Source organism: Portunus trituberculatus, chromosome 41 (genome assembly GCF_017591435.1).
Source record: "Portunus trituberculatus isolate SZX2019 chromosome 41, ASM1759143v1, whole genome shotgun sequence".
Classification (NCBI taxonomy): domain Eukaryota; kingdom Metazoa; phylum Arthropoda; class Malacostraca; order Decapoda; family Portunidae; genus Portunus; species Portunus trituberculatus.
This window is the reverse complement of record NC_059295.1, coordinates 26,730,728-26,748,227: the sequence shown is the minus strand read 5'-3', so window position 1 is coordinate 26,748,227 and position 17,500 is coordinate 26,730,728. Positions and strand designations below refer to the sequence as shown.

The 17,500-nt window shown below is 42.6% G+C and overlaps 1 protein-coding gene and 1 long non-coding RNA gene across 6 annotated transcripts in view; both read right to left on the bottom strand.

Moving 5' to 3' along the window:
- Positions 1 to 9,538, bottom strand: part of LOC123516557 — a 198,158-nt gene extending 188,620 nt beyond the window's left edge. For both annotated transcript variants that reach the window (XR_006678224.1, XR_006678225.1), the window contains exon 1: positions 9,405 to 9,538. This is a non-coding gene — a long non-coding RNA (uncharacterized LOC123516557). The remainder of the gene's footprint in view (positions 1 to 9,404) is intronic.
- Positions 9,539 to 9,635: 97 nt separating this feature from the next.
- Positions 9,636 to 17,500, bottom strand: part of LOC123516556 (limbic system-associated membrane protein-like) — a 117,095-nt gene continuing 109,230 nt past the window's right edge. For all 4 annotated transcript variants that reach the window (XM_045276038.1, XM_045276041.1, XM_045276039.1 and 1 more), the window contains 2 exons: positions 17,039 to 17,188; positions 9,636 to 16,141 (listed from right to left, as the gene is read on the bottom strand). In XM_045276038.1, the coding sequence (XP_045131973.1) occupies positions 16,017 to 16,141; positions 17,039 to 17,188 (275 nt within the window). In that variant the 3' untranslated portion in view covers positions 9,636 to 16,016. The remainder of the gene's footprint in view (positions 16,142 to 17,038; positions 17,189 to 17,500) is intronic.

Below are 17,500 nucleotides of genomic sequence, written 5' to 3'. Positions count from 1 at the left end.
ACACACACACACACACACACACACACACACACACACGAGACACATCTGGCACATATATAGCAAATATTTCTTAGCTTTTTGTTCTTTCCTTTTTACATTCACTTTGTTTCTCAATGTGTCCCCCCATCCTCTCTCTCTCTCTCTCTCTCTCTCTCTCTCTCTCCCCTCACCTTAACCTCTTAGCCTATTTCCGGTCTCTCCTTTATCCCTTTAAACACTCTTCTTCCTTTAACAGTCTTGTCTTAACACAATCCTCTCTTGTCTCCTTCATTTAACTTGCTTTTGTCCTCTTCCTCTCATCTCGTAAGTTTTTTTTTTCCCTGTTCATCTTTATTTTTCTTACTTAAATCCCTTTCCTACATTTCCTGTGACTTCCTCTTCCGTTTCTTTCTTTCCTCTTTTCATTTTATTTGCCATCCTTGTGTTTTTTATTCTATTTCCTCTTTTATTTTTGTCTCTTTGTATTCTTTTAAGTTGTTTCCCTTTTTGTTGGTCTTATGGTCTACAAAATCTTATCTCTCTGTGTCTTTTGCATTTTTTTTTTTTTTTTGTGTCAGTTTCTATTCCATTGCATTTCTTTTCGTTTTTGTTCCATCTTCTCCACTTTCTCCTTCTCTAACTTTCGTGCCTCTTAAGTGTGTTTCTTCCCTATACCTGTTTTTGTTTATCATTCTTTTCCTCCTTTGCATCTAATTTTATCCCTTATTCCTTTCTATTATCCTTACTTTTCATATCTTTCTATTTCTTGCTTAATTTACTACTTATTCTCATTTCACAAGGTTAAAATCTGTTTCTCTCTATTTGTCATTTTCTATCATATTGTTCTTCTCCTTTATAGCTCATTTTTTCCCTTATTTCTTTTCCATTAACTTTGATTTGTCGTATAATTTACTGCCTGTTCCCATTTCACAAGGTTAAAGTATATTTCTTTCTCTATTTATCTAATTCTTTTCCTCCTTTGTAGCAAATTTTTTTTTGTCTTTATTCCTTTCATTTGACTCTATTTTCCATTTCCACGTAATTTCTTCCTATATTCCTATTTTTACAAGGTTAAAGTAGATTTCTTCGTATATATTTCTTTCTCTATTTCTTTGTCTAATTCTTTTCCTCCTTTGTAGTTCATTTTTTTCTCCTTATTCCTTTCAGTTGATTTTATTTTTCATTTCCACATAATTTCTTCCATCAAGTCTTATTTTACAAGGTTACAGTAAATTTCTTCCTATATTTGTCATTGTCTACCATTCTTTTCTCTTTTCTAGCTCATTTTTTTCCTATTTCCTTTCCGTTAACTCTAGTCTCCATATCTTTCTTTTTTCACGTAATTTCTTCCTATTTCGCAAAGTTAATGTATTTTCTTTCTCTATTTATCCTTGTCTATCATTATACTTTTCTTCTTTCCAGCTCATTTTTTCCCATTTCCTTTAGTTTCCATATCTTTCTACTTCCACGTAATTTCTTCACCCATTCCTATTTCACAAGGTCAAAGTATATTTCTCTATTTGTTTTTGTCTATCATTATACTTTCATTCTTTAGAGCTCATTTTTTTTCCCTATTTCCTTTCTATTAACTCTACTTTCCATGGCCTTCTATTTCACAAGCTTAATATTCACCATCATCACACTTAACCCCTCCTCAGTACCAAGACCCATTTCCATATTGGTTACTACATGGTGATCTTTTCCCGCTTCAGAAACTCAAGAGGGGGGGATTAAAATAGTGAAAACTCCGGCCATTAATCTTCTCACCTCCATAAACCCTTCCTAATGTCCTAATGTCTAATCACAACCTCAAACACTTCACGACCACTCTCACCACCACCACTACCGCCACCACCACCACCACCAAGTACCCACCTGAGACGTAATGTAATGTAATTGTACACTACTAAGCGTTTCAGAGAGTTTGAGGGCACGTTTTTCTAGAATAACTTTGTAAGGAACACGCATATCATTATGAAATTTTGCCACAGTGTATTTGACACCCTCCCCTAATATCCCAATGTGTCATGAATCGTAAACAGTATATAATAATGGCACTTCTCCCTATGAAAATAGGAGAAAGTCACTTATCCCTCACGAAGAAACGGACAAGTGGTGAGAAATGGTGACGTAGAGAGAGAGAGAGAGAGAGAGAGAGAGAGAGAGGAGGTAGGGGAATAAATAGACGGGGAGGGGAGGGGAGGTAGGGAGCGAAAAATGGGGAGGGGGATGGAAGAGAGGGAGGGAAGGAGCAGGGGGAGGGACTATGTGGGTGGAGCTTGTTACTACGTCACAGATAGTACTACGTCACCATTTCTCACCACTTGTCCGTTTCTTCGTGAGGGATAAGTGACTTTCTCCTGTTTTTATAGGGAGAAGTGCCATTATTATATACTGTTGACGATTCTTGACACATTGGGATATTCGGGGAGGGTGTCAAGTACACTGTGGCAAAATTTCATAATGATATGCGTGTTCCTTACAAAGTTATTCTAGAAAAACGTGCCCTCAAACTCTCTGAAACGCTTAGTAGATTACAGCAGTTAACAGTCGTCCTTCCCTCGGTACACCACGGCCACCTTAACCCTCCCTCTCTCTCTCTCTCTCTCTCTCTCTTACCCCGCTAATTATCTCTATTGCGTGTGCTTAGGAATTATTACATCTACCACGCCACACTACCGCCAATGATAATGAGGCGAGAGAGAGAGAGAGAGAGAGAGAGAGAGAGAGAGAGAGAGAGAGAGAGAGAGAGAGAGAGAGAGAGAGAGAGAGTGTCCTTTCTTCACCTCTGCTCGAAAATTTGCGGCAAATCGGCAGTGTTGATTGGCGATGAAGTTGTCAATGAGAGAGAGAGAGAGAGAGAGAGAGAGAGAGAGAGAGAGAGAGAGAGAGAGAGAGAGAGAGAGAGAGAGAGAGAGAGAGAGGTGAAGTGTTGATTGGCTAGTTTTCAATTATGTTTTATTGGAAGAGAACGAGCGACGAGGAGGAGGAGGAGGAGGAGGAGGAGGAGGAGGAGGAGGAGGAGGAGGAGGAGGAGGAGGAGGAGGAGGAGGAGGAGGAGGAGGAGAAGGAGGAGGGAAAGCAGGAGGGGGAGGTAGTGATGGTGGACAATAGAGAGAGAGAGAGAGGCAGGAGGAGAGGAGGTAATGGAGATACTGGCCGTTAGAGGAGGAGGAGGAGGAGGAGGAGGAGGAGGAGGAGGAGGAGGAGGAGGAGGAGGAGGGAGTGTGGATAAAGGAAAAGGTTAATAGGGGGTTGGTTGTGCCTATTGGGGTAACGAGAACGAGAGTACGAGGCGATGGTTCAGCTCCCTCCGGCCCATCACCCCCATCACTCCCCTCCTGTTCCCTACCACCACCTCCCCAGTCCCCCTCTCCTCCTGCAGTGAAGCGACGCAAGGCACTGGAAAAACGTAACGAGATGAATTGGCGACTCTCTCTCTCTCTCTCTCTCTCTCTCTCTCTCTCTCTGTGGTCTTTGGTCGGTCTGCGCGAGAAGGAAGAATTATAAACAGTAAAGCAATTTCCACACACGTATAAGTAACGGTAACATTGTGTTTATTTCACGTGTGGCGGAGGGAATGCCGATACAGTTAAAGGATAATGTGCTAAACGCTTACACACTCACACTCACTCACATGCGCGCGCACACACACACACACACACACACACACTTAGGGTTCGTTTCTCTCTCTCTCTCTCTCTCTCTCTCTCTCTCTCTCTCTCTCGGCTGTTAGATTGTAATATTCATTTGTTGTACCTTATGTTCAATTTATAATATTTTCTTGCTACTTATAATATATTAGTTTGACGTATTTGTGCGTAATAAATTAACTCAAACAAAATCTCTCTCTCTCTCTCTCTCTCTCTCTCTCTCTCTCTCTCTCTCTCTCTCAAACACTTACACCCTCACTCACACCCACACACATACACACACACTCCTCTCTCTCTCTCTCTCTCTCTGTAAGTAGTTCAAAATAGACTATTCAAGTAACACGCAAGGAAACGCTTGTAAAAATGGTCTGGAAATGAATCATGAATCATAGCACATTTTCTCCCATCGTATCGTTAATCAGTGAAATGGGCCTCCTCGAGACGTGATAGACTGCGATACCCTACACGCTTTTAAAAACAGTCTTGATAAATAACTTTGCCTCAGATTTGCGTTTAGCAGTGTTTTGTGTGAGATTAATCCCTTCAGTAATGGGACACAATTTTACCTTGAGATTTGTGTACTACTAGAGTATCTTATTGACTAGGGTCTATGGAGGTCTGAAGATTTAATGGTCACAGTCTTCACTATTCTAACATCCCACATGAGTTTTTGAATTTGTATTAAATCACCAAATAGTAACCAGAATGAATATGGAAACGCGTCATGGTACTGAAGGGATTAAAAACTCCTTGCCTATTGGATTTAAAGGTACCTCATTTGATCTATTCTCGTTCTCTCCTATGATAATTTCCTTCTGTATTTATCATTATCTTTATTTTTACTTCTCTAGTCCTGTAAAGATTTATATCCAACCTGCTTCCTGTACGGTATTATCTCAGAGGAAGTGGAGGGTGGGGAGAAAGCCTTCTACTTTACTAACTTTTTCTTCTACTATCACCTTTGTAGTCTCGTGAGGACCATGTAATTATGTAACTATTCTATGTAACTCTCTCTCTCTCTCTCTCTCTCTCTCTCTGCAAGGTATAATAATAATGTAATCATATTAAATCTTTAAATCCAACAGACTTCATATTAAGAACTTGGTTTCGTCAACTGGTGGTGGTGGTGGTGGTGGTGGTGGTAGCGATGGTGGTGGTTGAAAGGTATTGGTGATTGTGGTAGCGGTGGTGGTGGTTGAAAGGTAGTGGTGATGAGTGGTGGTGGTGGCGATGGTGGTGGTAGAAAGGTAGCAAACAGTGGTGGTGGTGATGGTGGTGGTGTGGGGTGGTAGTGGTGGTGATGGTGGTGGTGGTGTGGGGTGGACGATGATTGGCGTCGTTAGAGGAAAGCTTGGATGACAGCGTGATGGGGGATAGTTGTGATAAAGTGGGAGTTTGCAATGGGGAAGCCGGTGAAGGTTACTGTGGGAGAGGCTAGATGGGGTTGGGGAGGGTTGGAGGGTGGGGGAAGTGGATGTAGGATAGTGGTAACAGGATAGACAATGGTAGCGTTGTGTTAGTATTGTGTTAGTGTTGTGGTGTTTATGCAAGCCAGTCTTTCATTACCTGTCGCTTCCTATCCACGTCCCTTTACCGCTCACCTGAAACATGCAAAAGGGGACAGTCTTCTACCTGCGCCACGACCAACCAGGTAAGCCAACAATAAGACGGTCAGTGCCACGGTTTTGACCATTCTATTGGCACCAGTACCTTCAATCTTTCATACCCTTCTCTGGTAAACTCAGGAACTCCCTGCCTGCTTCTGTACTTCCATCTTCCTACAACTTGAATTCTTAAGACGGAGGTTTCATGACATTTGTCCCGAATTTCTGGCTCTGTTAATATTTTAGGGAACTGTCAATCATGTGGGTCTTTTCTTTTTATTTTTCGTTGTTTTGGCCAGCTTCTCCTATTCCATAAAAAAAGAAGAGAAAAAACTCAGAAAGCTTGTTGGTTGACGGTACCTGACAACGATCTTCCTTTGATTACGACAGGTTATTCTTAATATTTACTCTGTTACCCTTTGTTGCTCTCGTAAGGAATATTTTTAAAGATAAGGCAAATGAAATATAGAAAGATGTCATTTTTACTTCTCGGAAATATTTATATCCCATTGTAAGATCCCTAATAGTTATTTCGATAGTGTTTTCTCGTCACTAAAGCTATTAATTAAACCTTTCAGTACCATGACGCGTTTTCATATTCATTCTGCTTCCTATTTGGTGATTTTATACAGCTTCAGAAACTCATGAGGGGGATTAAAATAGTGAAAACTGTGGCCATTAATCTTCTGATCCATATACTCTTCCTTAATGTCAATAAAAGGGTCTAATCGTACACAAATTTCAAGGTAAAATTGAGTCCCAGTATACAAGAGCCAGTATTCTCAAAACACTTCATCGTCTTGCCTTAACTACACGGAACAGCCTCTAGTGATATTTATTTGGAGTCTTCAAGGACATCTCTATTATTCCGATGATGTTATTGAAAATTCGTTGTCAGAATAAATACTCTGGAAGCTTCTCTCGTGCCCTGTGGGAATTACTATTGAGACCTGCATCTGTATTTCTGAATTTCTATGACTTGTCATCTTTTAAGAGGGAGATATCGAGACATTTGCTCCCTAATTTTGGTTGACGTTTTTCAAGTTTTTTTTAGAGAGCCATCACTCAAGTGGGCCTTTTTTTATAATCTTTTCTTTTTTTTGCCCTTGGCTGGCCCTCTTCCTTACGTAAAAAGAAAATCAATAAAAAGGGTAAAATTTGTGATTATCGTTGAGTGAGCAGGAATCACAGCCATCATGGAAGCTACTGGCGGTATGAAGACAATTTTATTTCGGCTAAACTCTCCCGCTTTAATGATTTGACGGGACAAAGGCTTCCTCTAATCTCCTCCACTCATTTCCGTCAGTAGTCTATTTCAGGACACGGGGAAAACTCTTTTCTCATTCTTCCATCTTGTCCATTTATCCTGTCTTTTTTTTTTTCTTATCATCCTTATACTCGTAGACAGTTATCCACTTCTTTTCCACGCAAGACATATCACATCTGTCTTGCCTGTAGTTTGAAACGCTCTGCTCTCTCACCACGACTATTTTCTAAGGCCACAGAGATGATAAGCCGTGTTTCTAACACTGTTTCTCTTTATACTCGCACACAATTATCCACGTCTTTTCCACGCAAGATATATCACATCTGTCTCTTTTCTATCATTCTTATACTCGCAGACAGTACTGCATTTCTTTTCCACGCAAGACATATCACATTTGTCTCTTTTTTATCATCTTTATACTCGTGCACAGTTATCCATTTTTTTTTTTCACGCAAGACATAACACATCTCAGCACCAGTTTTCCTTTCACAGTTCTATTTTGTTTCCTCACACTAAGAAGGTTTTCTCTGATCTCTAACAAACTGATTTCTTTACAAGTACGTCTTTGTCAAAGCTTTAGACATTAGAATCATTGTGGGATATCTTTTTTCCTAATAAGATTTCTCTCTCTCTCTCTCTCTCTCTCAGCTACAACACGATCTGAAATATTAACCACTCCAGTAACCTCCTTAACCACTTCAATACTGGGACACATTTTTACCTTGAGATTTGTGTACCATTAAACCATTTTATTGACATTAGAAAGGGCCTATGGAAGTTAAAAGATAAATGGCCACAGTCTTCACTATTTCAATTCCCCCAACCTGAAGTTTCTGGAACTGTATAAAATCAACAACTAGCAACCAGAACGAATATGGAAACGCGTCATGGCACTGAAGGGGTTAAAAAAAAGAACAAAATAATGTTAGCAATAAATACGAACTCGAGAGAACCAGATCATGTATACATAAACCTAAAAAAAGGAAAAACCTGCTTAAGATAAAGAAAACTATCTTTATCCGATGTCCGAAGCTAAATAGGACTAATATATTTGCAGAAACTTTCTTGAAATTGCCCCAACAACTTCGTGGCGGGGAGGACAAAGTTGAAAAAGGCTGTCACCCTTGTATAGCCGGCGATCAAATATCATAACAGCGAGGGCAAGGGTGCAGGAGGCGGTGTGGGAATCAAGCAAGGAGACGGCTGGCTGCCTGGATACACGCGTGGACTAGAGGAAGAGATGCAAGTAGGCGGACGTTGAGGGAGCTAAGGAGAAGCAAGAAAGGAAGAGAAGCGGCGGCAGGAGTGGAGTGTGTGGCTATGCGTGAAGGAAGATGTCTGTTGTGTAGAGAATGTTACAAATTGTGGTGGTGCGTTAGTGATGGATTACGCAAACCGCACTGTTATTAACTAAGAGGCTTGGTGGCTCAAGGGATTAACTCATGAAAGGAGAGCTCGGCAATACATCCGATTTTCCCCCCGTACAGAATTTCAGGGTGATTATTACACATGACTCACGAAAAAAAAAAGATACTTCAAAGTTTCCGACTTAAAATTATTTCAGAATTTTACATGATTATTTCCTGCAAGTCCCGAGGCAGTTTCGAAGGTTTAAGGACGTCCAACAAAACATCAGCAAGTACAAGTATTAATTTTTCACTGAGCACCGTCATGCCACAGCCGTGTACTGTGCAGCATCAGAACTTCAGAAGCGTGTGACACGATCACTGCAACACACCAGCTCACCAGCACAGCAGCCAGTACAGCATTAACACATTACTGTTACGTCACGCCAACCTAAACAAAAGATTAGCGTCATTTCAGTAATGCTGTTATAAAATCATAGGTGCTGATGTGTAAATTACCTTTCGTCACTAATAACAATATTAATTATAAATCATACACAAATACCAACACAAATATATATATATATATATATATATATATATATATATATATATATATATATATATATATATATATATATATGAAGCATTGTGGGTTAGTGAGGACCAGCACTCCCTTTCTTGTGTTGTACGGGGAGGAGTCACGTCACTCGCCATCCTTGTATTCGTTTGTTACTGTTCACTAACCTAGTTATCCTACCCTAACATATTCCAAACCATGTAAACGTGCTAGGGCGATTCAATTAGCTCAGGGTGGACCTAATCAGGTTGGTCAGCAAGTCTGAAGGAATTTAATACGCAGATGTGGAAAACTCCCTCTCACGCCGATTGTGGATATTGATATTGCAACGGTGATGTCAGTTCTGTGAAACCATGATGAAGAGAGAAGAACGAACCGCCTTACCTTGCAAGATCCATCAATAGATTTAAATCAGACGTAGTAAGTAAGCAACAAAGATACAAGTAGAATGGTCGCGGGCAATGCACGTAGCCACATAGACACTATAACGTTTCATTCTTATCACATGGAAGTAGGGAGGCCAGAAGGCGGCAGGAAGGTTGTGAGACAGGTAATTGAGAACTTTAATAGGCTTGACGCGGAGGCTGGGGCTACTATTATACTGTGTGTGTGTGTGTGTGTGGGTTGTGGTGGTGATGTGTCTGTCTGGCACTTAATGAGGTTATAAGGACGGTGTATAGTGGTGACGGTGGAGTATTATGGAGTGCTGTAGTGCTGCGGTTATGTGGTAGTTGTGTAGTTTTATGGTGACGGTATTGCTGGTGAACTGGCAGTAATGGTGCGGTGATAGTGTGGTGTTGTGGTGGTGGCAGTGTGGTGCACAAACATCAAAACACAAAAACTCAAGTCAAGGCGTTCAAATTAAAGCTCTCGAAGACAACCAACAACGTGGCATCACCTAACAATTCGTCACCGACCTGTAGAATCTTCCTTGTTTCATCTCCCATCTCACCTTCACAAAGCAACAGTACTCACCTTCAGCACCTCCTGCAAGCACTGTCGGCCTCTGGTTCAGCGTCACTCACACACACACAAAAGAAAACACTATAAATCCAACAGAAACACCAACAAAGTAAGGCAGAGCAGAGGTGTGTGTCATCTGCCTTCAATCCTTGGTTCTTCAAGACCCTGCGTGCGCTGCTGCCTCTGAGAGTTGCTACTAAGCTGAGAACCCACTTCATTATAATGGTGGAATAAAACTAGTCGATAATTCATCCTTTAATTAGTTTTTTTTTTTTTACAATATTGAGCAGGTTATCTATTCACGTACAATTTTATCAGCTTCAGGTTTCGTCGCCACAAAACGAGGTACGATACTCGCACTGCTGCACGCCACACCACACCTGCTACCTGCTGCTGCTGGGTGCTGGCCATGACCTTACACTATATGGCTTGTCACCCTTCCTGAAGGTTATAGCATAGTGCCCTGTTACATCACACTTACATTTCGTGTGTCTTGGGCTCCACTTGTGATGTATCTTCATTATCTAGAAGGAGCGCATTGCCTTGAGCTGCCAGAGGTCTCCAGGCCGTGCTGCTCCCTCCCTCTCTCCCTCCTACCTCCGTCACTCTTGCCCTCTCTCCTCTTCTCTCCTCTCGCAACAGTGTTTATAATGACAATGAAATACTGTTATACGGGCAAACTATTCAAATGACGCTGTCTATTTGAATAATGACCACAGTATGCATCAAAGTTTATGAATAATGACAAAAATTATATACCAGCCTAGTTTTGAGCAGTGTTGGGGAGCGTGCGAGTTTACCAGCTTTGGAATAAATACACAAATTAACTAATATATCTCAGCGGGGCACCGAGTTAAGGCTTGAGAGAGTGTATGTGAAAAGTTTTTATGGCCCCGAATAAACAACACGACCTGGTACTAATAAAAAAGAGAGAGAAGGGGGCGGGGCGGCAGTAAACAAGTATCACACCGTAACTCAGATCACCCCGGAGAGAAGTGAAGGTGGCGGGCAATAAAACAAGGCGTACATACCGTCATTGCACGTTTTGTTTATTAGATAAAATAATGTGCAATGTGCATACACGCAACTATGTGCAAATCTAGGAAATATTCTTAAGCTACATCGCAAACACCCAATGAGGGATGGGCGAGGGGGCGGCCTGTCTGTCTGTCTGTCTGTATGCATGTGTGTTTGGGGAATGAGCAGGGAGTGTCACCGCGCTGCCAGACATTCCTGTATTCTGAAACGGTCTGCTCTCTCACCACGACTATTTTCAAAGGAGATGAAAGCCGTGTTTCTGAGGATGTTTCTCATGTAAATGATGAAGTAAACTTGTCCAATTGTCACTGAAACCATGAAAACACCCTGGAAAATTTGCATCACTTGAACATGAGCCTTTTGAAATGGAGGTGCATCGCTGACGTGTTTCTGAATATGGACATTGACACACGGCTTGGGAGAACAAATAAACAACGGGTCTTCAGTATAACAACCGATGAGGAGAGAAGAGGAATCAGGGAGACATTTTAACAACAGCGATGTGGGGAATTATGGGAATTATCGATGTGGGGGCAACGTGGGGTCGGTAATGGCTTATGGCGGCCGTCCTGGGAGGCGGCGGTAATGGCGGTCATAACTCCCCCGTCAGGCACTACTGCTACCACCGCCGCCGCCGCCACTGAGGAGCAGGAGAAACGTCAGCCGTTCTTTGTGTCCTTGGGCTAACTTATAATAATGAATCTTGAACGTGTATGATTATTACGAGGCTCTTATGCTGTGTGTGTGTGTGTGTGTGTTAGGACCATCCCCCCCCTGCCTCCCTCTGCCGTGCAGGTTCCCCGGGTAGTACAGGACCTTCACACTCTTTTTTTATAGTCTTTGGGTCGAGGTGACACTTAGATAAATAGTATACACACTACGATGAGGACACACATATATACAACAGTCTAGGAATATCATATATACTCGTTCGTGTATATATTATGTATATGAATACGATAAATCTTCCTTGTGGTAGCTATAGTAGTCAGTCAGATAAGGAATAACAGATGCGATAATATGGAACACAAAAGCGGCACACCTTTAATCATGCGAGCGTTGGTGTGTCTCTTTCGCCCAAATTCAGAAACGCCTTCCCTTCTCACTACTACAATTTTCCAAGGCCACAGAGACAACTAACCGGGTTTTCAAGACAGTTTCTCATTTTAATAAACTAGAAATCTTGTCAATATATCACCAGAACCATAAAAAAAAAACTCTTAAAACACGCGTATCTTCAGCTAGAGCCTTTGGAAAGCAGCGGTGGTGAGAGAGCAAAGCGGTTCAGAATACAGGCTAATTTCTCTGACTCCGCCTCGCTGTCCCCGTGTGGAGTCTCCTTCTGCGGGTTGTCTTGAGCGTCTAAAACTCACAGCAGGAGACGCACAGCTCAGCAACTCAACCCAAATTGAACTTAACGAAGGAAAGGGGATAGGAAAACATTCTTGCTTCGTAGCTGGTACTTCGTGTTCGCCGCTGCCTGCAGAAGTCAACGGTCTGTCTGTCTTGATGTCCGCAAGTTGTGATGAGTGTAATTCGCATACGACGCTCATTAATTTTGTGTTCAGGAAATAAAGTACTAACCCTTTCAGTACTGGGACACATTTTTACATTGAGATTTGTGTACGATTAGACGATTTTGTTGACATTAGGAAGGGTCTATGGAGGTCAGAAGATTAATGGCCACAGTCTTCACTATTTTAATCTCCCACATGAGTATCTGAAGCTGTACAGAATCACAAAATAGTAAGCAGAATGAGTATGGAAACGCGTCATGGTACTGAGGAGGTTAAAAGTAATTCATTAAGTATTGCAACCATCAGGAATGTGTAATAAAGGTTAATTGTTTTCAGGTAAGCAAAACTGTTATTGTCATATGGTACTGAGGAGGTTAAAAGTTATGTATCTAGTGTTCATGTTGCACAGTTAAAGTAATTAATTAAGTATTGCAACTATCAGGAATGTGTAATAAAGGTTAATTGTTTTCAGGAAAGCAAAACTATTATTGTCATGCTTTTCTTGAGCCAGCGCCTCCATTCACCACGCACGGCTGTCCGTTTGCTGCGCGCCTCACGTCAGCTCCCGTCTTTTTTTTTTCAATTAAAGAAAGCAAAGGTCTGTTACAATGACATGATATATGAAAGCCAAGCAAATAAGTTGATTCTACACAGTCTTGTTTTTTTTATATCATTTCATAACACTCATCATCAATCTTAAATTTCTTATTTTTGACGAATAATAAGTGATCCAATAAACTAACTGCTTTATCTTTGTTTACTTGTTTATTTACTTTTCATATAACAGTCCACCTTCCACACCTGTTTAGTAGCAGCTGAGAAAAACAGTCTGTATTCAGTATTCGGTATTGAAGTACGCACTATACACATCTATGGTGACCAGCAGCGGATGAGCGTGTCCAAACCTTTGTGATACTGAGAACTTCCTGTTAGTGAAGTGTTTTGATTTACCACTGTCATGGTTTATTGGCGTTATGGACACCTGTCCCTTGTGACGAGTACAGGCTCAGCTTGTGAGATGATACATTCTGTGTTTGATTATTTTGTTAAAGGTCATTTCCAGCCCATCCCGCTCTGGTGCTCACTGACTGACACAAACATTCTAGATTCGTATTCCTTTGCTGCTTGAAATATAAGCTTTAGCTTCACTTATTTAGCCTGCAGCATGAAGCATTCTACCTTCACAGCCATCAGCCGTCATTAAAATCAAATACCAATACCATGAACCTGTAATTCTGAACCCAAACGTTGGAAGAGGTCGTGTTCCCAGTGGACGAAGTGCTGTGCGAGGCGACGCCTCTCAAGACCACGAGGGAATGAGATAACTAAAGGTTAAGTCAGACTCACAATTCCAAGCCAATGCAGTGAAAGATTTCCGTGTTTTCCTTTTAGTTCCTGCCATCATCAATATCACTGTAACTGTCGGTCACTAAAGTTATCTTTACACCAAATCAACACTACTCACTGTACGATAATTAAAATTTTTACCTGCATTGTTAAGAAATCGCGACGGAAGTGTCATTACTGCTTAGTACTAACGAGAATGACTGGTGCTGAACACCACGCTGAGAACATGTCTCGCCCTGGGACAACAAGGTTATGACATGAAGTCAATAACTCCACGTTGTTCCTCTGAAAGATTTTTTTTTGTTTTGACGAGCATTGTCAGAACACTGAGTTGTTGTTACCAGTCACAGAATTTTCTCTCATCATTTGCAGTAAAAATTTTCGCACCGGGAGATGAGTAACTAATTATTGAATGTTATCTGTGATCTTTCTGAGTCTATGCATGCTTTTATTTTATTTTCAAATCTACAAATCATTCAAATCCCGCACGCGGAATGTGTTCATGACCTTAATGGCACCTGTCAGTAGCATCAGCCTTTCAGAATCACATCAAAGTACATTAATTTTCAAATATTTGCTTCACAAAAGTATCAAATATTTGAGGCGAAACATCAAGAACAGTACACCACATTATTTCTTCAGCAATGGCAAAGGAATCAGAATATCATGTTTAAACTACAAGCAACAAAGGGCGAGGCTTCTGACGTGAGTTTCCTGTCACTGATGACCTCTGGCAGGCTGGCTGGATAACGCGGCGCTCCGTCGTGTTACTCAGACTACAAACTGGCGTTCCAGGCTGCGATACTTGCATCTTTGTGTGCAGCATTTAAGTGTATACGTGCCTCTCATGGGTTGACACATATAATTGTCTTGCTTGGAATATAATCAATAATAAATTGAGATAAAAACTGATAATATGAAAGAGATTGAATATTATGACTCGCATAATTATAAATCATATTTTCATTTACTTCCATTAGACAGCTAAATAAACATTGGAGATGTCACTTGTCGGCTGTCTCTCAACTCGGCCCTGTCACGTGCGAGGTAAGAAACTGTCCAGAATCACTACGTTTGACTTTAGTTTGCTAAGTGTGATGGCTTACACACACACACACACACACACACACACACACACACAAATAAACCAATGTCGGGCAGAAGCGAGGGTGTGTATTGTCATGTCATGCGTCAGGCAGCGACTCCCTGCAGGCCTCTCCACACGTTAGGGCCGCGGCACCATGGCAAGCCGCTGCATCTCCGTGACAGGTGTGGCCGTGGTTTTTACCTTGGCGCGTACGTACCAGCCAAACCACTTTGGTACAAATTTAGAAATATAGCAACACTAACTGGATGGACTATGAATCTTGGTCAGCTAGCACGGAGTGAGGCGCGTGGGTGGAGGCGGGGAGCTGGGAAAGGGAGGGAGAGGCGGGAGGGAACTCAGGGTTGGATGGAGGAGGGAGCAGAGCAAGCCGCGGCCACCCACCGGACACCACCGCTTCAAAGTGATATGTATGACGCGGAACACTCTATCTACCGCACACTGCAGCACCACGAAGCCGTTCACGCCGCTACTATGTACACCAGTGAGCTTTGGCAACCGCTACTGACGGCTCATCTTGCGACAGGGAGCTTAGGATATACAGTATATACGTATGTACACCAGCCTTCTCTTTCTTGGCAGAGTTACGTCACTGACCGACCTCTGTCCCTCTGTCAAGATGCAGGAGGAGGAAGAGGAGGAGTAGGAGGAGGAGGAGGAGGAAAAGGAGCAGAAGGAAAAAGGAGGAAAGTTACTTATTTACACTCAGCTTCGTCGTCATTCGAGATTCTTTGCCGAGGAGACGTGAATTTCTGGTATACTCTATTAAAAAGAAAACATACATATACTTATATTTCTTCCTCTCACTCCAAAAACCAAACTTCTCCATACTTAGGACAAGTTACGGACAGACTAATCCGTATTAACCATTGTGTGTGTGTGTGTGTGTGTGTGTGTGTGTGTGGGTGGGTGGGTGTGTGTGGGTGGATAAGAGGAAAGTGGTGTTTGCTGAGGAGCCGGCTGTGTGTGTGTGTGTGTGTGTGTGTGTGTGTGTGTGTGTGTGTGTGTGTGTGTGTGTGTGTGTGTGTGTGTGTGTGTGTGTGAGAGAGAGTGGAAGGAGTACTGCCCCTGTTTGCTTCGGATTCCATTGAGCGAGAACTTTTCAGAGAGAGAGAGAGAGAGAGAGAGAGAGAGAGAGAGAGAGAGAGAGAGAGAGAGAGAATATATATACGTGTAACATATCTCAATTCAGTCAGTCAGTCAAGGCTGGGAAGATCTCACATTGATTCACAGACTTTCCGTGTGTAGGCGAGTGGATCCTCTTTTCGGCGCTCCAGTGGATGAGTGGGCGCCTCTCATCGCAGGGGGATCATCAGCCTTGCTCTGTCTAGACGAGATGGAGCAAAGGAGAAAGAGGCCAAGAAAGAAGGCTCCCATACTGCTTGGAGAGTGATGAAGGAAGGAAGGGAGGAAGGGAAGAGGCTGATGGGAAGAAGAAAAAAAGAGGAGGTGCAGGATGCTATCAAGTGCTAAGTAGGTTTTTGGAATTTAGATGGTGGAGAAAAAAGGAAGAAAGGAAGAGAAGCAGTCCATGTGTGTGTGTGTGTGTGTGTGTGTGTGTGTGTGTGTGTGTGTGTGTGTGTGTGTGTGTGTGTGTGTGTGTGTGTGTGTGTGCTCTTAGGACGTGCCCAGAACGAAGACTAGGGCGAGGGTGCAAACGAGAAGCTCCGAGTAGAGCACCTCCAGCGTTGCCAGGGGAGGGGAGGAGCGGCCTGTGGGAGGGGCGGCCGAGGTGGGCAGGTCTTGGCAGCAATGGAAAAGAGAAGTTAGGTTAGTTACCTCTCAATAGTTGGAAAGAAAATGTAATGCTCATCTTCTTTACGTAACTTCAATGTAAAGAGATGCATTAATTTCTTTTCGTTAAGGTGCCTTGTTAGTTACTACTCTGATGAAGTTCTGAAAGCTACACACACACACACACACACACACACACACACACACACACACACACACACACTGTATTTCTTAATTCCGGAGGGAAGTCTGACAAGAATTACACTAACTACTGGACACTTACTTTTGATTACGTCTGTGTATGGATGGGTCAATTGTCTTCATTTTCCCCACAAATGTTATATTTCTAATGGTATACGCAGAGGAGTACATTCTTTTTATTCTTAGCCACTTCCATCACCACCACCACCATTACTACTACTACTACTACTACTGCTACTACTACTACCACACTTTCCATTGAATCTCCATCACCACCACTATTACTACTACTACTATCAATCCTACTACTACCACAATTTCCATTGAATCTCCATCACCACTACCACCAACACTACCACCAGTACTCCCATCCCTCCTCCACAACCTCCACCTCCACCACCTTCACCCTCCTTCCTCTCCCTTCTTCATCTAATCAACCCATCCATCCACTCACCCTGCACCCTTTTATCCCTAAACTTTGTACAGACACTCTCACGCTGCCAACTTTCCTCCTCTTACTCCCTGTCTGGTATCCCTGCTGTGACTTTTCCCTCACCTCCCTAGCGCTCCTCAAACTCCTCCCTCCCTTCTGTTAAATCCCCTCCCGTACCTTCTTCCCCCAAGCCCTTAAGGTAGTAAACACCAGTCAGCGAGAAGAGGGAAAAAGGAAAGGCTAAGGGGATCAAACTCCTTTTAAAACTCACCAAAGTATCTAAGAGGGTTTTTGCGCTGCTTGTCGTCGGTTGCTCCTCCTCCTCCGCCTCCTACGCCGCTGCCGCCTTCCCCTCTTAGGATGTCGTTGTACTCCCGCCCGGGGAAGTCCTCCGAGGAGAGTGGGGACGTGGTCGTCTCACCTGGGGAGTAAAGAGAGAGAGAGGGGGAGGGAGGAAAATATAAGGTTGTTTGATTGACTGATTGGTTTATTGACGTAATGGTGAGGTTAAGATGAGAGAGAGAGAGAGAGAGAGAGAGAGAGAGAGAGAGAGAGAGAGAGAGAGAGAGAGAGAGAGAGAGAGAGAGAGAAAACAAAAGCCGCAGTCCTTCATTAACTATCATCCTCAGTAAAGAGGGCACGATCTCTCCTAACTAACGTAACTTTCACACACTGCGATGTAAAGAAAGCCAGAGAGAGAGAGAGAGAGAGAGAGAGAGAGAGAGAGAGAGAG